The sequence below is a fragment of the Camelus bactrianus genome, chromosome 4 (assembly GCF_048773025.1).
Source record: "Camelus bactrianus isolate YW-2024 breed Bactrian camel chromosome 4, ASM4877302v1, whole genome shotgun sequence".
Taxonomy (NCBI): domain Eukaryota; kingdom Metazoa; phylum Chordata; class Mammalia; order Artiodactyla; family Camelidae; genus Camelus; species Camelus bactrianus.
Window position 1 is genome coordinate 38,963,026 of NC_133542.1, and position 23,153 is coordinate 38,986,178.

General features: G+C 40.9%; 1 protein-coding gene across 1 annotated transcript in view; it reads right to left on the reverse strand.

Moving 5' to 3' along the window:
- Positions 1-4,399: 4,399 nt before the first annotated feature.
- TRPM6 (transient receptor potential cation channel subfamily M member 6) overlaps positions 4,400-23,153 on the reverse strand; it is a 122,090-nt gene continuing 103,336 nt past the window's right edge. The window contains exons 34-39 of the mRNA XM_074361716.1: positions 21,327-21,610; positions 20,966-21,048; positions 20,003-20,208; positions 13,555-13,606; positions 8,791-8,897; positions 4,400-6,183 (exon numbers count right to left, since the gene is read on the reverse strand). Coding sequence (XP_074217817.1) covers positions 6,050-6,183; positions 8,791-8,897; positions 13,555-13,606; positions 20,003-20,208; positions 20,966-21,048; positions 21,327-21,610 — 866 coding nt within the window. The 3' untranslated portion in view covers positions 4,400-6,049. The remainder of the gene's footprint in view (positions 6,184-8,790; positions 8,898-13,554; positions 13,607-20,002; positions 20,209-20,965; positions 21,049-21,326; positions 21,611-23,153) is intronic.

A 23,153-nucleotide genomic window follows, 5' to 3' on the forward strand; every position in this document is an offset into this window, starting at 1 on the left:
CATGCAAACCTTTGATTATAATCCAGCATCCAAGGCCTCCAGGGACACAGTGTGATGTTCAGACTGATAAAGCTTTTGTAGTTTGTGTAGATTCTATTTTTCACTATAAATTGATAAACTAGAATGTCAGTAGATGGTATCAAAGAGTTAGCTGTTGTGTTGATGAACAAGTATCTAATTGTCTAGCAAGACATAAAGAGAGGACAGAAATGCAAGTGGAAACAGAAAAATTCATTGGCAGACACAGTGCCAGACTCCAAAGAACCCCCTCATCGTCTTGCACTTACCTTGTGATGATATTCAGAGGGAGTGGCTTCACCATGGATTCACCGTCTATAAATGGCTATTAACTGGGTAGGGACGATTTCCTTCACAACTACAGATTCAGACAGGACACAAGGTAACATTCCACAACTGTCAGTTTGGATTTTCTCTTCCTGTGGCCTAAGTTAGGTCCTGACTTTCTAATCCGTGTTTCAAACCACTATAGGGATTCACACTCTGGTAATTCTAAGTGTGCCGGCCAGTGTTGCCCAGCCTCCTACGTCACTGATTTGACCAAGCTTTAAATCCTGGCTTCCACTTAGTTAGCTGACTTAATCAACTTACCTAACTTGTAAGCAATCTTTTCAAATCTTTGTAATGGGCACTTAGCAAAATGTCTAGAACATAATGAGTGCTCAACGCACATTGCTTATAATAATAATATTAAAAAGTTATCATTATAATCCAATCATTACTCTTGCTGGGCAATGATGAGTTAGTATATTGTAAACCCCTTATTTGTTTTGGAGACCTCTTAGTTAGAAATGGATCTTATCTAATAAGTCTAACCTTAGGGGCAGGATATAACCCACGGTAAGGCTCAATAAATATTTCTTAAATAGGATATATAATGAACAGTTGTACAAAACTAAGGACTACACTGCACTTTATCCCCACACCTCCCTTCCTCTCCCCTAAGAAATCCCCAGAAGCCCTTTCGCAGTAGGCAGACATCCCATCTCAAGAAGTCCAGCCCATGTTTGTCTTCATCTGCCACACTCACCTCTAGAACTCTCTCAGTAAAACAACTCACCAGTCCTGCCACCAGCCACGATACTTCCTGTCCTCTCTCGCAGCAGACGCATGCACCCCACGATCATGTCTCCTTCTCCTCCTCTCCACTGTTCTTGCCAGCGTCTCTGCTTCCCAAGTCCCCACCTACAAAATTTCAGGGGCGAGTAGGGAATTTCAAAACATGCCAACACACTGTCACAGTTTCCTAGGGCTGCCATAACAAAGCAGCACAGACTGGGTGACTTAAACAAGAGAAACTTATTTCTCCCAGTTCTGGAAGTTGGGAGTCCAAGGTGTCAGGGTGTCTGGTTTCTTCCGAGGCCGCCTTCCTTGGCTTGCAGGTGGCTGCGTTCTCGCTGTCTTCACATGTTCACTTTGAGTATGTCTGTGTCCTAATCTCCTCTTCTGATAAGGACATTAGTAATACTGAATCAGGTCCCACCCTAATGACCTCCTTTAAACTCAATTACCTCTGTTAAGACCTTATTTCCAAATATAATCACATTCTGAGGTACTTGGGGTTAGGATTTTATAAACTTCGGTAAGAAACAATTCTGCCCATAACACACACCAAGGATTTTTTTCAGTTACCTAAATATCCTGAGGTTCTGGGACCTCTTACTGGTAACTAACGCCACACAAAGAAAAAGGTTCATTAGAAGCCAAAGTGCAATCGCGTGACACCAGTGATGATGCCCCCAAGTTCCTCCAGTGAAAGGCAGTCATTATGTCCACAAGTGGACAGTCATTAGCCAAAGGGTTTCACCATAACGATTCTAAGGACTTTCTGGCTAATATTGCGAATGGAATTTCTAAAGGTTCAAAATGAAAACAAACAAACAAAAAAACACTAGGGGAAGGTGTGAATTCTAAAGGAAGTTAGTAACTAAAAGGTGCTGGCAAGCTAAAGGCCAGAATTTTCTCAGCCCTATACTGACAAAATCTAAATCAGCATTAATTAAATTTTTTGCAAAACATCAAGCTTTACAAGTATCAAGATTCTAAACCTGCTCTCTTTCAATTCCTAAAAATGTTACCAATCACGGTGCCAGATTTGTGCTTTACTTGTCCTAGAAGGCTTTCTTTGGGCAGATGGCAAAAGACATTAGCTGTGTAAACCTAAATCCATCAAAAAACAAAATAAATAGGAGACACTGTGAAATGGTGAACATCCTGATTTTAAACTAACTGAATTAAGCTTCAAAACAGAAAGGGAGCAATGAGCCTTTTCCCCTCAGAAAGGAGAAATCACTTTGGTGCTTATACTGAAACACGTCCACTGAGCATCCTCTGTAAACATTAAATAATGATCTCATAATATCAAAAATGAAAACCCCTTATTATTTATTGAACTGGATCCCATACTCACAAGAAGCCTTGTAAAATGAGATTTCTCAAAGGACTTTATAAATGCTCTCTCATTATTGTTCACCTTTGTTTGAAAAGGTAAGTATCTCATCTCCATTTCAGAGCTGGGAATTAAGACAAAGGTTGAAAGAATTATATAAAGTTACACCAAACTTGCCAATGATGGAGACCAAGGGTTGTTATCCCTTGAAGACTAAAAGTCTCTCTTTGAAAAATTGAGCAACTTAACTAATTATTTTTAGGAGGGCATTTCACACACACACAAAAAAATACATTTTATCTGTACATCAAGGTCTAGGAAGAAAAATCACAAAATAATAATTGTACTCAATAAAAAAATCAGTGTGGTTTCCAGAACCCTTTCTATTCTGCGTACTCACCCATGTGGCTGGAGATTTGAAATGCTATTTAAGTCTCATTTTCCTTCAGAAGCTAACCTCTGTGGAATAAAATGCTGTTAAGGGGGGAAGAAAACCTTTTCTGTCATTTGACTTTAACTTATGATAAATTAGCTTCAACTAGTTTCTTAGAAAATTGCCCAAGAAATGACTACAGAAAATTAAACACCAAGACTTCAAAGAGGCAAACACACAGCCTTCAAATTCCGACCTCAGAGAATAATCCGCCCTTTCTCATGCTTTGGAGAGATGTGAGTAAAGAAATCATACGAGGGCATGGTAATGAGCCATCTTCCAAATGACTTTTCTATCAATCTTCTTTTCAAAGGGTAATAAAGTGATGATTATTTCTTGGCAGTTTCTGGGAAGTTATCATCTCATTTCAACAGTCACCAGGAAGAAGGACAGTACCCTGGTATTATCGCCAGGACGGTAAGGGCAAGCCCTGGTGGAGAATTCAATAGATGAGGTGTAGGTTGTTAAAAGCTATTTCCTGGAAAATTAAAACAGAGAGAGATCAAAAGAATTGTGTTGGGTCTTAAGGAATTGGTAATCATTCCCTTCTAGATTAAAAATGCAAATCTGATTTATTAACTAGTGAATGAAATCCATTATCATTTGAAGGTTTTATTATTTCTTCCAACAAATAATGTCAAAAGCTTATTATGTGCCATGCTTTGTGCTAGACGCTGGTGACTGATGGAGAAAGACAGCAAGCCATGACAGGAGCATCTGTGTCATGACTTCTAGGACCTGAGTGATCTGTCTCACCTAAAACAGTAATAAACAACAACAACAATTTTTTTTTTAACTTTGATTAAATGGTTGGGAAGTTTGAGTCACCCAGTACTTGTTTTGCAAAGCCACAGAAAATAATAGGCTGAGAAACACCCAAAACTGTATCTAAGCTCACACCCCTGGAGATGTTAGAAGCTCTGAGATATCATGGGTAATGTCCAGCCTCATGGGAAGGAAGGCCTGTGCACAGGATGCCTTCAGGAAGGACACCCAGGAATCTGGCCACTTCTCTCATCCCCAGACTCAGATCCCACCTGTGAGATGGGCTTAGGACTCATACAAGGATTACACAGTCCGTTTTTCCTCAGTAGTTCCTAAAACCAGCCCTAACTATGTCTCTTTATTCACCCTAATTCTCTTATCCCAGTTTGAACCTACCACCCACTGGCAGGTAGGGTATAGAACACATCTCTGGACTCAACATTTGCCCAGAAGTCAAATTTTTTAGCACTAACTGGAATCCAAACTTGGAACAACAGCAACAACAAAAGAAACAGGAGACCATAGAGCTTTTTGAGGGCAAAGAAATGCTAATGTTCACCACATCCTCATTGCTTACACACTACAGAGAAGGCATTTATAAATATCTGTTGAATAAAATTGACAAAATGAATCCATTCATTCATTTGTGGTCCTGAATCAAAGTCAAGACTGTCACCTTGGTATCTGCATGCAAGTGATCCCACAGTGACCTTTGCCCAGCAGTTCATCTTTTTAAAATGTTATTCTAGTGATTTTTCTTAAAAAGAGAGAGAAAAAAATCACAACACAGAAAATTAAAATCAAAATGTATTTTTTTCAAGTTCCATTCCAGGTAAGAAATACTTCGCCAGTGAATTAATGCCTTTCGTTTGGCCCTGGATAGGCAAATTGCCTCTTTCCGTAGTTGGGCATGGCTCTAAAGTGAGTACCAAAAGATCCCTTACTGATTTGCAGAATAGGATAAAGCAATTAAACCCTGAAAAAAAAGCCTTAACATTTTATCCTCATTGCCAGTCAAGAAATCACGCAAATTTCCCACCTCCCACCACCCCCAAAAGTTCTAATGGCTATAACTCAGCCCTTGTGCAGCTCACAAGAATCAGACACGATCCTTGGCAAACCAAATCCTTGGCTTTCCATCCCCCTATCCCTGGGCTACTACACGTCCCCTGAGTGCAACCTAACAATGCAGGAGTGTGGATTTAGAAAACAAGCCAGCTAATGTAAGGGCTAAGTTGAAAATTTCAGCCCCAGGAGATTTGCTGCTGGTGGGTTGGAACACTTTATAACGAGGGAGGGAGGTGCAGGGGGAGAGGGGAGAAGCTTCCCCCAGCTCTCCGACCCCTCCCTGTGTGAAAAGCTCATGCTTGTTCTGAGGTAGGGCGCCCCCGGCAAGTACAAAAGAGGGACGACTGGTCCTCCAGACATGCTGTACAGCGTGGCTGCTGGGACCCTCCCTTCAGGCCTCTGAAATTAATTATATGTTCTCAGGTCAGACTTAAAATACACATTCCAGTCCTCTTGAAGCCAGAACTCTGCACGGCAATGAAGCCTGTTTTCATTCAGAAACCCCATCTTTCCTCTGGGACCTGATATAAAGTAATTTCGCTTGCAATATTATATACACAGCTTTGAAAAAGGGGGTGATGCTTTAGAGGCTGGCTGAGTCAACTGTCTAACCAAAAGTGTCCCTGAGCTTAAGTAAAGGGAAAACATTTCTTTAAAAAAAAAAAAAAAAAAAAGGATGCAAGGGCATTTGGTTTGATTTCCCTTTTCTTTCTTCCAGAGAAAACTGAAATCCCCAAGTATCATTTGATTCACTGACAATACCTCAAAACCATCTAGATTTCACCAGGATGCTAACTTCTCACTGGTTACTTTGTGCAGGAGGGTGCTCCAGTCTGTGCAAAGACACCCTCGCTCCATTGTTTTCCTTTCTGCCTCTATTCAAAGCCCTATGCTGCTTGGAAAGGAGAGAGGAGGAAATCAAGGAACTTTTTTTATGTACATATATACATAAACACAATACGTGGTGAGGTGATGCACACACAGTGAGAAAATAAATTAAATTCATCTGCCTGGTTCTTCAGTGCCCAGCATGCTGCTCCAAGGGTTCTAAGTGACCAGCTAATACAATGAGGTATGAAGGAGCAGCACCCCTGGCTGACTCATCCGAGAGTCTTCCTGTGCAACTTGAGGATGACAGACAGATGCCAAGCCCCCTGCACGCAGGGCAGTATCTAGGAGAACCCGTGCGTCACACACCAGTGAGGCCCTCGGGCAGGGGAGACATGAGGCTCAGAAGGCACGTCCCAGGAGGCCCTCTGGGTAAGGCCATCCTGGCAAAGGTTCTGACATAATCAATGCCACGTCAATCCATCTATGTTACCACAGAGTCCACAGAAGGGAGAGCAAGGGCTGTCACCCTCTTACGGCTCCCTTTTTCACAGTTGTGTGAGGTCTTCTGGGCAATCACTGCCTTCTTCCCCTGCTGGAGTCTCCACAGCTGGTTCTGTTTTGATTTCAAGTCCAAGGGCAGAATTTATCCTTCCAGGGGAATAGTCGTTTCTTTTTAAATCTGCAAGGAAGACAATTAAGACTGTTACAGGGAGTCCTTAGGAATCCAATACTCACACAGTTGATCGGACCAGGACTTTAGGCCAGTGCTCAGAGAGGAATCCGCTTCTTCCAGCCACTGATACGTGAGGCTCAAGCCTTTGACTGTGTCCAAGCTCTGTCCCCACCCCCTCACCCTGCACACATGTGCTTCTAACTCCCCAGTGCTGTTTTAGGCTGTGTTCACTGGGGCGAGGGAGGCAAGATTGAGTCAATGCATTGATTCAATGCATGGTGCCCTATAAGACATGACCTGGCCAGAGTTAAGTGAGGCCAGACTGGAAACAGGGCATTTTCACCACTGAATGGTGGCAGAGCTCAGCCAAAATGGTGGGCTCGAGACATCAGTGGTCAGTCTTCTGGCACAAAGCTGTACCTCAGGCTTGGCCCCACCTATGAAAGCTTCCACCAATCATCGAATCCTATGTTTCCTAAAGCCTCCTTCTTTATTTTGACAGGGAAATTATCAAAAGAAATCATGACTAAGGGTAACCTCGGGGGAGAAACGTATGGAAGAGAATGTGCTTTAAATGTTTGTATAGCGGGTGGGGGTAGAGCTCAGTGGTAGAGCATGCTTAATTTTAAAAACAATGTTTGTGTGCCATTTTTTGTCATGTTGATGAAATCAGTTAACCTTAAACGTGCATTCTGTGTATTCTTTAACATTAAATGAAGATTATCTGGATATAAAACTAATACATATTACAACTTAATAATAACCAACAGTTATTGAACACATACATAAATTACTTCAATCCTCACACAAACTTTATGAGATAGGTGCTATTACCCCCAATTTACAGATTAGAAAACTGAGGCCCAAGGTCAAACTAGTGAAAAGCAATTCTGTAATGTGAGCTCAACCTATGGGTCCCATGCTCTTATACACTATCCTAAACTACCTCTCTTTAAAAAAAAAAACTAACTAAAACAAAAAGAAAAATCACCCCAATCCTATTTTCCATACGAAACTTTTTTTAGTTCAAATTTCTGAACGTTTGAGTAAACAAGGATATTCCTGATTTCCATGTAAATGTGTTAACTAAGGTTTTGAAAGAAAGGATTAGATCCAGAAATGGAGGAATTATTGAATTACTCACTCAAGACCCGCCATGGTAGGTAAAAAGAGAAATAAAGAAGAGAAAAAAATCTCAGTCATACAGAAGAGGATGGAAGCAGTGAGTTATGCCTCAAGTCTGGTTCTCTCCTGGCTGATCAGATGTTTCTCTCCTGTGTCTTCAACAATGGGAAGCTACCCTGCCCAGGGAACAATGAATAAGACCTGGGAAGAGGCTGGCACCTGAGGGCACTGAGTTAGGGGCTGGACTCCAGCCTGCAATCCTGGGGTGACAGACGTGTGTCACCTCCGCCTCCCGTAGGACCCTTACCTGAAGGCCCCACGCCGCAGGGCCCAGCCCCTGCTGAGCACGGAGGAGGCCAGGGGGCAGCTCGGCCAGGGTGCCGGGACTGATCTCTTGGCCCAGTTCTGCTGTGTGGTTTGGGGGAACAAGTCCTGGGCAGCCACCCGATGAGAGTGATGGCCCTCCTCTCTGTGCTGCTCCAACCTGACACCCCCACCCCGACCACCCACACCACCATCACCGCCACTACCACCACCCCTGGCTGACAAGCTGCTTCCCATGGGAACTGGAAGCTGCCCGACATCCTTGTCTTTTGCTACATCACACCCACAAGAGCGACTCCCACCTCTGACTCCAACAAGATTAGAAATTGCCCTCCTTTGTTGTGAATTTACACCTACTCCATCCCAAGTTACAATGGATGGTGACCTTCTACGGATTTCCAATTCAGGGTATGATCATTTATGATAAGGCAGGAAGGGCTACTCAGCTTCAAAGATGTGAAATTCCATTCTAAGGACAAGTGTGGTATGACCTAAGGAAAAGAGGGAGCCGGCCGAGACAGACATAAAGCAACCCTTCTGAGATAAAAGGAAGGAATGCAGCAGAGCTGGAGCTGCCAGTCTGGGGGGCACAGACCTCCAGCCGCTTGCTTTTATGTTAGGAATATTTTTCTGTGCTGACTATATTAGTTTCACAGAAAGTGTGCCATGTTATCAAATCAGATTTTAAAAATATACCTTGCAATGTATGTTTAAACTGGCAGAGTTTTATAGTGAAAAGCACTCCTTTAATTGATAGCTGTTTCCCTCCATACCTGACGTTCCCAAGTATCCAATGAGTAAATAAGAACGGACTAGAAATATTGTGGGTACCACACAGGACCCAAAGAGGACGGGGGCGGGGCAGGGAACAGAGACCTGCCTCGGTCCAATTTTACTCCAATTATGTAGGTGGAACTTTTCCCTTGGAGAGACTGTGACAAGTACTGGGCCCAACGTTGTTTTATCACATTTTGGCAGAACCTGAAGTAAATCCCTGTCCTTTTAATCCCTTTAGAGACTTGAAAAATTTGCAGTCAGAAAGTCAGGCCTCGACTACGAATGAGATAAAAATGTGATTAAGATTTTCTCCTCTATCCCAGGTTACAATGGATGTCGTTCAATGAGAGATTTACTTAGAGAAAAATAGAATTGTTTGGGGCATACCCGGGAGTTTGAGCTTCCGGCAGCAGGAGTTGCAACGATGTTTTGCAATGAAGTTTCTAATTGCATCTTCCCCTAAATTGGCTGGTCCAAACACCATTCCTCTTGATCTAGAGGAAATATCAGAATATCAATTAGATCACAGCTAAGAAAAAGGAGCTCAACCAGGATTCTCTGAGATACCGAACAGTATCCCATAGTAACCCTGTAAACTTGAAGGAGCCAACAAAGAATGGAGCACTTTGGGGAAGCAACAATGTTAGGTTTGCAAATTTAAAATTCAAATGCACTTCAATCTTTGTACCCAACTCCAAGACCCACTGTGAAACTCATTTCCACGCTAATCTGATAGAAGAGTGAATTTTCTATGTACCACATTAAAAGAAAATACAGTGAGACCCTTTTTAATGCATATGGGATGAGAGAATGACATTCATTACCAACTGTTCCACTAGAAGACCCAAAAGGTAAGGTATAAAGTAAAACAAATTTGCTATTGGAACACGCCTTCTGAAAAGACCGACATTCGTTGTTTCAAACCCAAATACTGCTCTGAAAATAACAAATGTCCTCAAATACAAATGTGTGACAAAACCCTACACCCAGTATTCATGGCTCTTCGATAGCTATTTCTACCCTGCAAACTGTTATAGCCAGGCTCTTCGTGAGAAGACAAGACTACTAGGCGACAGTGATTTTATGGAAGTAAACTGCATTTGCTAAACACAGGTGACAACATTACAAACAAAATGAGGATATATCAGGCACATTTTGAACACTATAATTATAATAGATCCTTAGAAGATTCTAGGATCAATGTTCATCTGCCATCAGATCACACACAACCACTATTCTTCGGCTGACACTCCACACACCACGGAACACAGCACACAAGAAACACTTCCAGAGAAACTTTATGAAAGCTAATATTTTATTTTAATGACATGCAGAGTGGAAAACAGCACATTTTAAAATCTGAACTCAATTACCGCTCTTAAATACCACGTCTTAAGAAAAAAGAAAAGCAAACTATCACAAAAGGAAACAATAAACTTTGCTTCTAAGGAATGTGGTCTTTCAAAAGGGACGTGGTGTAAAAATGGGCTTTTTTTTCCATCCGAGTATTGAAACATTTATCTCAATTTCCACTTCCTTTCGGCAGAATAACAGTAGCTGCTCTGAAGATGTGCCAAGCTCAGAATGAGGGCTGATGTCAGTTTGATCTCAGATTGCCTCTTTGCTCTGAGGCGAGTAGGTGGAGGAAACCTCTCGGGAAGACAACGTGAACAGACACCCAGGATTAACTTTCCTGGTCACTCAATCTCCCTTACAAAGCACGGCTCTGGTGGTATTTACCGGGCTGCATGAGATGCCTCTTGTTAACTATTCCTCTTTCAGTCTATCTGGTATGGAACCACTTCTATAAGGCAAAACCAAATGTGGCGAAGAAATAGAATCGCTCAATATTTAGTACCAGAACTCCGTGATGCTGATAAAGTGAAAAAAAGAAGGGGTTATTTTAGCCATTAAAATTGAAGAATCCCTTTTATAGTCTCTCCGGCATGACCCTGATGGAATATTTCACTCTTTTGCATTCTGCACTGCCATTTCTTTCCTCCCAGTAAAACATGAAAGTTCCCAACTTAGAAATGTATCATTGATTCTCAGATAAAAGCTGAAAGCTAAATCAGTTCCCTCTATGAGCTTTGTTAAAGTTAAGACAGAAGACTCAGTGGGTGGAGGGCAGAGCTCAGTGGCAGAGTGCATGCCTGGCATGCACGAGGTCCTGGGTTCAACCCTCAGTGCCTCTGTGAAGCAGGGAAAACAATAAAAATAGAAGAAAAAAAAAAACCAAGTTTTTAAAAGACACAAGAATCAAAACTACTGCAATACGTATACATCAGGTGCTCGACAGGGGACGCCTGTGAAGGAGGGTGGTTGAAGGGACATTCGCACAGCACGCCCACAGCCCTGCAGACTCAGATAACCACATCTGAATAAAAAGACAACTGTTTTCCGGATTTTTCACAGCACAGGAAAGCAGGTGGTTGCTTGGTTCCACATTCGAGGAAATGCTAATTAGTGCCATGCAGACAGAGATTTACTAGAGAACATCTCACCATTATTATCATTTCATACTTATCAAATGGCCAAAACCATCAAGGCAGTGAGAAGATGCAGTCCCAAACTACCAAGGCAGCCTCCACTGAGAGTCGATCACCTGGGGAACCAAGTGGCCAGAGAGGCTCTGAGGGAGAAGGTCTGATGACTCTGCCTTCAAGGGCAAAAGGTTGGGGAAAGGTAGGAGACAACAGGCAACAGAGACAGTACCAGAATCTGCACCACAAAAAAACATCTTCCCTTTTGGTAGAGGATCATTCCCTTTCATTGACCCCTTCTCCTCACAGGCAAGTTACCAGCTCCTCTGAGCTCCATTTTTCTCACTGGTGAACTGGGACTGAAGATGCAGAGTGAAATAGACAACATGTGAAAGCACCTGCTTCTCAAACTTTCATTTACACCAAATCACCTGAAGATCTCGTGAAAATTCAGATTCAGATTCAGGAAGTCTAGGGAGGGTCCTGAGAGCCTGCAGTTCTAACCATCTCCCAGGTGATGATGATGTTACTGGTCCACGGCCCATGCTTTGTGTAGCAAAGGATTAACACACAGATGGCATCCAAAAATGCGAGCCTCACTGAACTAATTAGGGGTAATTTACCACACTGTGAAAAAATAGTACTTCTTATTATCTTCACCAGGAAGACCAAATGCACCCAGAATTAGGTGACCCCACCAACCAGGCAGGCTACAGTGATACAATCCATCCATTTCCATCCATATCCTCAAGTCATAAAAAATGAAGTTTGCCATAAGACAGAGCCTCCCAACCCTGACTGCCCGTCAGAATCACCTGGGGAACCCTTAAGAAGTACAGACATCAGGGCCTTCTCCTCTGAGATTCTGACTTGATGCTAATTCTGAGCAGCTTTTTTTTTTTTTAAGTTCCCTAGGTGACCCTAATAGAAATTGAGACCCACTGGCCTATAGGATGCAATTAAATACTCAACTGTCAAGTGGAATAATATAATCTTCTTAGAATTCTAAAAGTTAGAAATATTCAGGTCATATCAAATATATATACCAAGGTCAAAACTTAATAATGATAGAGTATACATAAACTTGGAGCATTATATATGCAAAATTTTTTCAATGCAAAATTATAAAGGAAGTGCTTAAAAATTATAAAGGGTTCCTACTACAAACCCTTGGGCACACAGGGCTACTGAAGAAATAATGTGTATTTTTATCTAAAAACACTTTAGCTTGGCTAAACGGAAAAATAACAAAGCCTGTATCTGTACCGTAAGGGTTACAACGTGAACTCCATGGTCACCTATCATGGGAATCGGATGCACAGGAACGGTATGGATTGGCTTTATCTTCTCCAGCTCACCTAGTTCAAAGAAATAGCTAATACACTTTTAGGTGGACCTCTTTGCATAGAAGCCTGCAGATGGTACCACAGTCATATTAAATCATACAGTAAAAGAATAGAGCATTAAAGCAGTGAATATTTACAGGGTGAGTCCTATGGGAGGGAAGTTAAAATGTCAGATTTTCTTACATAGTAATTGCCCGCTTATATAATTATATGTGTATTTTTACAACCCAGGGGCCAAGTACAGACACTTAGGATGACTAGGGTATTAAAATGTTGTATATTAGCAGCTCTCACAGTGTGGGCTCCAGGCCAGCAGAATTAGTATCATCTGGGGACTTGTTACATTATTGGGCCCCACCCCAAACCCACTGAATAAGAAACTGGGGGCAAAGGGTGAGGTGCAGGGGCAGCAATCCGTGTTTCAACAAGCTTTCCTGGCGATTATGATGAAAATCATGTTTGACAACCACTGTCATCTATCATATTGATCCATCCTTAATCATTACCATTACTTCTACTTCACCTTCAACAGAAGAGTACCACCCCGATCCTCTACTGCCAAGTCTTCCCAAAACCCTGCTTATGGGATGGAATGCCCATGGAAATTCAAAGGACAGGCAGATGACTCATCCCTCTATATAACTGACACTTCAGTCCTGAATTAACAGTCTGATGCTACACATTTAAGCCCCATTGTTTTGGCCTCTCATAGATTTGCTCTTACTGAACAGCACAGTTTATGCCCTCAGCTTTCGTTTTACAGGCATGTGATGGAAGACGCTGCCCACAGTAAGATGCAATGACTCCGCCGTGATGACAATCAAGGAAATGGTGCTTCTCCTATGACGTTAACTGCTTTCACGTCAAAGCCAGAGAAGGCTGAACTTACCCATATTTCTCTTTAGTCTGGATCACTAGAAAACTCGAGAGTCAAATTTGCAACAAAGTTCTGGCTACTGCATTGGTCTTCATACATAATTACCATTTTTGTGTACTAACAACTACAGATTTAATCTTATTTTATTTCCTTATTTTCTTTTTGCTCCTATTTCCTAATCTATGCATTCTTTAAAACCTTACTGAATTTTAAATCTTATTGTATTTTATTGTATTGTATTTGGACATAGATATTTTTGGGTATATAAATATAGATACAGATACAGATATAAATATAGATATAAACTGCCTCAAAACCTTTCTAGGATCTAGGCAAGATACATAAATGTTTAAAAACTACTTTTAAGAAAAAAATTACTTTTAAGAAATCATGTACAATGTGTTAAATGCAATTTTCTAAATGATAACATCATAAATTAACTTACTGTTTGTCTTCAGGTTTTATAACAGATGGATCTGTCAAATTTTCTCCAACACCTCCAAAGAAAAAGAAAATTCATTTAGCAAACAGGGAATTTCATTTTCCCAGAAATTCAGGAAAATAATAACCAAATTTTAACTTCTTTCTTTAAACCTACATCCACCCTGTAGTACATTAAACATCATGTGAATTAACTGTACTATAAAAATTATCCAGGCATATTTGAATGTATTAGTTAATATGCTGTTTCCTGCAACCCTCTCTATTATGCTAAAATAAACTTCTAGGCTACAAATGACTGTTTTTGTAATGTATTCACAGTCATTGATAATAGCATCTATCATTCATTTACCACTTATATATACTAGACATTCTAATTTTATTTTCTTGGCAATCATGAAAAATAAGCATTAGTATCCTCATAGCCTCGTTTTACCAATGGGAACATTGATGTTCAAAGAGATTAAGCAGTTTATCAGAAGTTGCACAGTCCACAAGAGGTCGTAACTCAATTCAAGCTGAGCCAAAGCTTGTGTCCCTCCCACTAGTCCATGGTCTCCTTAGATGGAGTCCATCAGTGCTCAGCAAGGTGCAAGGTGCTGTGTGGTTCTGCAGGTGCAACCTCTGCTCCATCAAAGACACACATCAAATGCTATATATAGAGAATTTTAAGCAGAAAAATATAAACACCCCACATTCTTGATCTGGGTGCTGGTTACACACATATGTTCAGTTGTGGAAACTCTTTGAGCTGTGTGCTTATGCTGTGTGCACTTTTCTGAATGTGTGTGATTCTTCAATCAAATTTACTTTTTTAAAAGATGACATCAAAGCATAAAAGGATAACATAAGTGTAATTTAAAGCTAACACTTATCAAAACAGGGATCAATGCCAAAGCAAATCTCTGTTATAAAATGCAAGTCATGGTGAGACTGATTTCCAACAGCAGCATTGCACAGACAAGACAGCCAGTCAGGCAGGTGAATGCGCCAGGTGGGCATAAGCCAGCGGGATTTCTGAGGTCAGCCTCTAATCAGCACTGGTTCTCGCGGCTTGGAAGAGACCACCCTTGTGGGAAATTGATTTAAAAATCATATAAAATGTATAACACATATTTCTATTTGGTTAAAAAAGTTTCCTAACCACTATTTTAAAAAAGATTTTTACTATGTTCTGTATGTTTTTACTACATGCTAAACCTTTCACAAGAAAATGTAATCCTTATATAGTTTATAGACCATTCCCCTAAGAAACTGACTTCCTTAGGGAAATAACCTGTTTAAACAGGGATTTTCAACCTTTTTTGTGTCATGACCCTCTTTGTCAGTCTGATGAAGCTAAGGGATCTCCTTCTCAGAATAATATTTTACAATATATAATCTGAATGCATACGATTACAAAGGAAACCAATAATACTGAAATACAGTGACCAAAATATTTTAAAATTTTACTGCAATACATGTACTTCTTTAATAGCACGTTAAATAACAGGATCTAGTACAAGTTTAATAACACTTTAACATCCAACTAGTAATAAATATAACCAGAATTTTGAGATATCTGCCAGCACTCTAATGTGCTATGTTAATATCTGTAATTGCTATTGCAAACAGTCATGGCTCCTGTGAATACCACTGTGGTTTGCGGTCTCCATTATAACTGGAGGAAATGATGAATTTCAGCCACAGTTTAGTGAAATAAAGGTGTAACTTAAATTTGTTTCTTCATCAAAGTTTACAGATCCTCTGAATCCTACCCAGGGACCCTTGAAGAACCACTGGCTCAGTATTTTTGTATACTGATTTTGAACAGGGAAAGGGAAAATAAGACTAAAACACAGGCTCAGGGGGAAGTGTGCAAAATGTGCTTTGCTTGGCCTTTATTCTTTTTACAGGAAAAGTCATAGGAAGAGGCTGGGCTCTGTATGCTTTTCTCATTACAGACACATGAAGGAACAGCCTAATGGGACCTTAGCTATACAGTAAACATGTAGTAAATAAACACAACAACTATGTTTAACTCTGCAGTAAATAAAGAGCACTATGTAGTAAATACACAGAACAACAGACAAATAGCCCAGGTCCCACCAACAGAGACTAACAGCTACAAAACCTTCACACGTTTAGGCTCAGGTCTGACTTTATGTCTGCAATTCCCGGCAATGATGAAAGCTTTAGGCTGACATGTGAGTAAACTGTAGATTTAAGCTGGGGATATGCAGCTTAAATCTTAACACCTAAGAATTGGGGAAAAAGGGAAGTTTTAAGGAAAAAAGTCTATCAAGGTCACATCAGCTCCCATTTACTTTCCATCTCACTGCTCATCCAAAGTCAAAGGATCTGGGTCCCACTCCCGGCCCCATCACTGTCTAGCTGTGTGACCTGGACACCTTCTTTAATCTCTGTGAGTCTCAGTTTTATCATCTGAAACCACGAATAATCACAGGCCTTGTGCTATAGGGTTTCTGAGAGGATTACATGAACTACCATACAAACTGCTTAGCAAAATGACCCAGAGGAAGCTACAACGTGTCAGCTGCTATTTCCATTGTCTTTATTCGAGCAAGAGCTCTTGTGAAGTTAAATTCTGTCTTCTTACCACTGGTAAAACCATGTTCCGATTATTTCACTTCCCTAAAGTACTGTTTTCTAATGAACAGAACAGCCATTAAGACTGAGGGTAAAGAATATCTCCAAGCCTTTCTATCCTTAAACCCAGAGTGACAGCTCAAAGTTTGACTACTAGAAACATATTTGGGGACCCTCGAATGGCAGACAGGGCACTCCAATGAGTGAAGAACAGAAAGCAGCTCAGAGGACCAATCATGTTGCACCACCAGCATCATGCCCACCACCTCTGCCTCACTCAGCTACACAGCAGTCACCCAACTGGCAAACTTTAGCATAGACCCCATCCTACCCCATCCACCTATTCACCTAGATATCTGGAAAACATGAAAGATAATAAGACATTTTAAGATCTAAAAATCCCAATGAAATCTCTTTACCAGCCTTAACAGAGTAACTGCCCACACACAAGCAGTACAGGACATGCCCTTAGGAGAAATTCAGAGACTTACATTCTGATCCCACCCACCTTGGGATGCATTCATGAACTTCTACATCTACGGAAAGTTACCTTCCTTGTAGCAGCAGAATGTGTCATGCTGATGCAGATGCAAATGCTGATTTATTCTGATTAAAAAAATTAATATCTCCAAAAGTTCTTTGAAAACTATAGTAAACTTAAAAAAAAAATACATGCCATAGACCACTGTAAATTGAAATACAATTGTTTTTCATTCTCATTTCTGGAAATTAAATATTGGATTTCACACATAATGATGATGATTCAGGCTGTCATATGAAAATTTTTAAATGGAAAGAGACTGGAAGACTACAGTGTAATTACAAGCAATCTGAAATTAGTCAAGCCTCTCCTTAGAGTTCAGCTTCCTGGCCTGATGTGGCAGCTCCGGGGTTAATGGTTGGCACTTCCTTGGAAGAAAGTAAAGAGGAAAAGAAAAGAAGAAACTGAAAGAATAAACTGCCAGAGGGTTTCTCATTCCTTCTTTCCTCCAAGCAATAGGGAGCCACAGCAAGCTGATCGGGGCTTCACTCTACAGACGCTGAAGCTGGGGTCTCCCAGAAGCACCACCAGGACCACACAGCTAAGCGTAGACTACCCACTGCTGAAGATTAACTTCCATTTTAACAAGCCACACAGAGATTAATACTAACAACAACAACAATTAACATTTACTGTGTCGGGAACTTGCCTCATTTCAGCCCTTTAAGTGCATAATATTATTTACCCCAATTACAAATGAGGGAAGTGGGACTCAAGGTAGTTGTCCCCTGGTCACACAGCTAATTCATGGTGGAGCCAGGAGTCAAACCCCAGCACTGTGACTTCAGAGCTTCTCCTAACTGAGCCTAATTGGCCTTTCAGTCTCCACTCCCTGCCACCCAGACAATGTACATCATCTCTCCAAAGACTAGAAATACTAAACAATTAAATAAAAAACACAACTGAACTGAAAACTATTAGGACGTTTTAAGAATACATTATATTCTCCTATTTTTCCTGTCCAACCTGGTTTGGATTAAATATGATAATGCACATAAGCCTTTAGCCAAGTGCCTGGCAAAAAAAAATTAGTATTTAGTCAATGATAGCTAGTAATAGTACTACTATGGCTGCTTATAATTACTATTATAGGGTTCACGTTCTTCCATAAATTCAGGGCTAACCAATTGGCAAAAACTCTCTGGTAAGTATCTCAATCTCTTCATGCTCATTCTATGATATCCAGTCTTCCCTCCTTTGAAGGTCAATATTTTGACATAGTTTATTTGGCATCTGTTTCTGCAATTCACATAATTGCTCAGTTAAAAAAAAAAAAGTTAATTCCTTTTTCCCCCAAGACTATCAACACAGCATTTGTTCTGTTTAATGCCACTTTGGATTACTAAGAGACATAAAAATCCCCAAACATAAACATCATTAAACAAAAACCTATTCAAGTGGAATACAAAACACACTGAAGAGTCATCATTAATTTCTTAAAGTTTTTCTTTGGTTGTTTTTTTTTTGTTTTGTTTTCGCTTTTTAAACAACTCCACCCAAAACTCAAAGCGCAGACACTCAAGTACTCAAGATGAAAACAATCAAGCTTTCCCCAACATGAGCTACAAAAGCAGACGCCTTGGGCATCAGCGTGCTGGGTTTACATGGATCATGTACTTGCTGGTTTAAAAGCTGAATCATCTAGCCTGTTTTAACTTTGTTTACAATTGCTTCCTAAAATACTGTGTTTGAGGGTTAGAAGTACAATTCAACCTTGTGAACAGCACAGATCTGAAAGGATGGAAGGACTTATATGTAGTTTGAAAAGTGCACATATATATGAGCCTAATTGGCCTTTCAGTCTCCACTCCCTGCCACCCAGACAATGTACATCATCTCTCCAAAGACTAGAAATACTAAACAATTAAATAAAAAACACAACTGAACTGAAAACTATTAGGACGTATACATATACATATATGTATATGTATATATATACATATACATGTGTGTGTGTGTGTGTGTGTGTGTGTGTGTGTGTATATCCTTGGGCGTGTGGCACAAATTTCAATCAACATGGCTTTGCAGTCTTAGTGGACATTGCTCACGATGCCCCAGGATTGCCTGCTTATTTCGACTGTCTCCAGCCTCAAAGTCTGGCTTTCAGCACAGAATCTAGGTCTGGAGAGATGGGAAAGTCAGAGAGGACAATGAAATGCCCGATCTGTTTAAATGAACCAGAACATGGTAATGTCCTATGGGTATGAAACTTGTAAAGAAATAAAAGGCAGTACAGTGAAAAGGAAAGAACACGGATGGTCAAACCAGCTTAAGTCTGCATCCTGGCTCCCCCTTAAGTAGCTGTGCAACCTTGGGCAAGTTATTTAAACTTTCTGGGCCTAAATTCCCCATAATATCTACCTCGAGGTGCTGCATCTGGGATTAAATGAGATAACTTCTATGAAAGGTCCTGGGCTAAATCCCTTATTTAAAACCAAAGTCCCAGTCGGTGAGCCCAGGGACTAAACTTTGACCTTAATACATATTTTGTTCTGTCCCTGCAAGGAAAGCCTGCTAGAGATACTCTGTTTCGTGCTGCAGGATTATAAGTCACATGTGAGGTGTTGATAGTGGAAAGATGCACTGATCAAAGGCTTCCACTAAATAAGAGTGCACTGCGTTGTCTCGCTCAGACCGAGTTCGTACTTTTGTGAACTATTATATCAAGGTACACAGTGAAGAGAGCAAGCTAAATGATAAACTGCTAAAGTATTGGACTCGAAGTCATGAAAAATGACCAGAATTTAAACTTTCCTATGTGTATAAATGCATGCCTATGTCTTATTTTGAACACAAATCCAAAGAAAAGCCATAAAACTGGACAATTTGGTACAAAAATCATTTCCCATTTAGATTAAAATTCTAGATGCCATTAAATTTTAGACAACTAATCATCTGCCTATAGTTTTCTCTTGATCTAAATGAGAAACAGCACAGCAGGTGCTCACCGTCATCCCTGTACAATGTCTCTGAAATAAACCTCCCTTCAAAGCTAGACAGCCACTCCACACATTATCCATCCTGGTTCTTACATGATCTCTCAGGACATGTGTCTGGTTCCTCCCTCTTAAGACAGTTTCACAAATAATAAATAAATTCAGGAAACAGATACCATCTTCCATTTTCAAATTAAAAAAACAAAAACAAAAACACTACACACTGTCAAGAAAGGTCTCCACTGAAAGACCTTAACTCTGGCTTTGAGTAAAGAAAGAGCCAGGGTCGAATGTAGGTGACAATGACACAGAGAAAGCAATCCCTGGTCAGTGTTTCCTGAACTTTGCCTCATGCCTGTTGTATCAAATCCTCAGCTATCAATCACCTTGCAAATCTAGGACCAGCAGCTCTCCCCGAGTATACTCATAGGTCCAGTGAGAGAAAGCCAGCATCAGCTCCTCCAGGGTGTTCCTGGGGGCAATCTCATCCCCGTTGTTGTTGTTGTACTTCCGGAACTCTCCAGTCACATACTTCTCAATGGTCAACCACTGGTCAGCTGAATGGCAGTAGATTAAGAAAACTTCCAGGAACCTATGGGGTGGGGGGAGGAAGAGACCATTGATTCCCCACAGGGCAGCAAAGATGGACCTCACATTACTGAACAGTCAGCAGCAGGGGAAATTACCCAGCTCTCGTCTGATGCAGCCTCAAGGCACATGCCCTTGCCTTTCTACTAAAGGAATGGAATGCAAAGATTGGGAGTTTCCCCCATGCTTCCCCACCTCCCTTCTCTTTGAGGAACCCTTGTATGAGTTCCAAACTCAACTTTGCTGGCCGTGCTCTATGAAGTTCCTTGTAAATGAAACAATAAAACTTTACTGTTAAGTCCTCAGCACCAAATTATGATCTGTCTTGCTAAATGAATGCAAGTGTACAGAGACACTCAAGTGAAAGCAACGGGAGATCCTTCTTCTAAAGTTCCTAATTTCTGTAAGATATTAGGGCAAGAAACTATACTTAAAACAGAAGTGCTTTTCTGCCACAACGTTTCTGGACATTGGTAGCTACACCCAAGATCTGCCTGTCTTCGTAACTGAGAGGTTAGCCATGGCCTCTGCTTGATCGTCTCTCTTCCACTCACACAAGTTCAGCGATTTAAGCCAAAGTATCCCTGGGATGTCCAATTCTTTTTCTACTGTCTCCAAGAACTATGGAAGGAAGAAACTGAAGTTAAGGTCATGGGGAACTTCCCCACCGGTCTGGTACTTCTCATGACTGACAGGGCTGCAAAGAAATTGACAGAAATTCCCACTTAAAGTGAAGGGCCAGGATGCCCATACTTTCTCACCTCGGCGTGTAGGGAATGGTCTGTGGTTTCACTTGGTTGAAGGTATAGATTAGTTTTTGAGCAGCTCTTTGTTGTTGAATTTCCTGCAAAACAGAGAGCATTGATAAAAATACTAGTTTGCTATCACACACCTACTAATTAATGAAAATAGAGTTACTAGGGGCCTCCCAGGGGTGATTATTCAGCCTTATTCAGCTCCCATCCCTACCCACTCCATGAGCAAAAGCCAAAAATAACACAATACCACCACCTCCAAAAAAGAGTAGGCTATCCTTCCGATTGAAGATCATGGCCTTCGACCAGGCAGAGCCAGATCCACTTTCTGTGATCTTCCCACCTGGGCTGTGGGTCTCTGACTTACCCTGAGGCAAAGATGAAGCACAGTGCTCTCCTGGAAGATTTTGTACCATGTCTGCACGACCTCAGGGAGGAAGGACTTCATAATGAAAACTTGCCCTGGCTTGAGGACCTCATCTTCAGACCAGGTGCTGATGACTCTCAGGGCTTTGCGGAGGCCACCATCCATCTCCTCTTGGGACAACACCTGGATCATTGCAGACCTCCCTCGCTGGGACCACGAAGACATGCTTTTATCCAGATTCAAAGGGGAACTCTCCTCCAGCCTGTAGACAGTTACTTCTTCTCCTGCCGCAAAGAGAAGTCCAGGGGAGGGGTCAACAAGATCCATGTCTGTGACGTGAACGGCATCCTAAATTTCAACTCAGAACCAGTTCAGTTTCCTAAAGGACCAGAGAGGGATGGGAATTTCATCTGTACAGGGTCAAGTATAGACATCTGACCATGTGATAGTCCAGTAAAGAGGGAGAGGGCGAGAACAGACAAAGTGCCAGCTGTCACACAAGAATTAAGCTGTCCTTACTGTAGACTACAACTGGACAAAAAGAAAAACAGAGTAGCAAGGCTAGGCTTCTTTTGTTACAAATACTTTCAAAGAGATAGTTTATTGTTTATTGTGTTTATTATGATCACCCTTAGGAGCTGTTTCAGGCTTTTTTTTTTTCCTAATTGCCCCTTCCCTAACATTCTAATACCAAAGATATACTGTATATCTGATTGTGTACTCTGTGTGTGTGTGTATGCTTTAATATAAAAAGATAAAGATGTTTTTGCTCCCTTGGGGGTGACAGTACTCCACTGATAATTCATGGTTTAACCCAGTTGGAGTTAGAACCAAAGTCATACCCCAGGGCCCCTCCCTCCTTCCCTTGTGCCTTTGGGTAAGTTACTTAAAGCCTCACTTTCCTCATCAGTAAAATGGAAGTGAAAATAATGCTCACTCCACTGGGTTGTTGTAAAGGTTAAGTATGTTGTTAAGTATGTTAACCTGGCTAATGTGAAATAGAACCTCGGATACAAACCCAACCCCACTCAAAGCTTTTATACATAAATGTTTTTAACTGCTTTGCACCTTCCACATTTAAGCTGTTGATCAGGAAGCAATTCTTATTCAGCCTAGACTCCACCTAATAAAGTATTTAATGCTTCCTAACAGAAGTAGCATATTCTATACAACTTCTGTCCAGCCTGTGTTTAATCTTCTCCTTATATCTCTGTTTCAAATGGCTTTTTAAAAAAATAAACACTGTACTGGTTTACCAAGAAATTCGCTCATTCTTGTATTCAATTGCTTAACAAAGAACTTTTCTAGGCAATGCTTAGTAACATGTTTTCAAAAATTTATACTTGGTGCCCAGATAAATACCACCAAAGATCTCTTTAGAGTTCTAAATTCCTAGACGTTTGAGAACAGAGCTACTGAGTTGGAAAACCAGCCAAGGAGCCAAGTGGAGGAAAAGGTATTTGCATCAATGATCGTCCCCACGTGAAGAGTGTAGGGAGAATCAAGACCTAGGACAGTGTGGGGCCCCTTGTGATTTTGCCGATTGGCAGGACAGAGAAACTCTGGTAGATCCGGCTGATGCCAGCTTGTTTTTCTTTACTACTCCAGCCTTTAAAAATGACATTTGTGCTCTGAGCTGAGAGCAATTAGTTTACAGGGAACAAAACAAACAAATAAAAAACAATATACAAAGCATTTCTCTTCAGATGTGTTCGCTTTTACCGTATTGACATCTAACATTTTCTTCTGTGTTTATTACTCATGGTTGGTTGGTTCTTTTCTTTTCTACTTACTTCCAGCCTTAAATCAGTGGATGCCAGGTGCAAC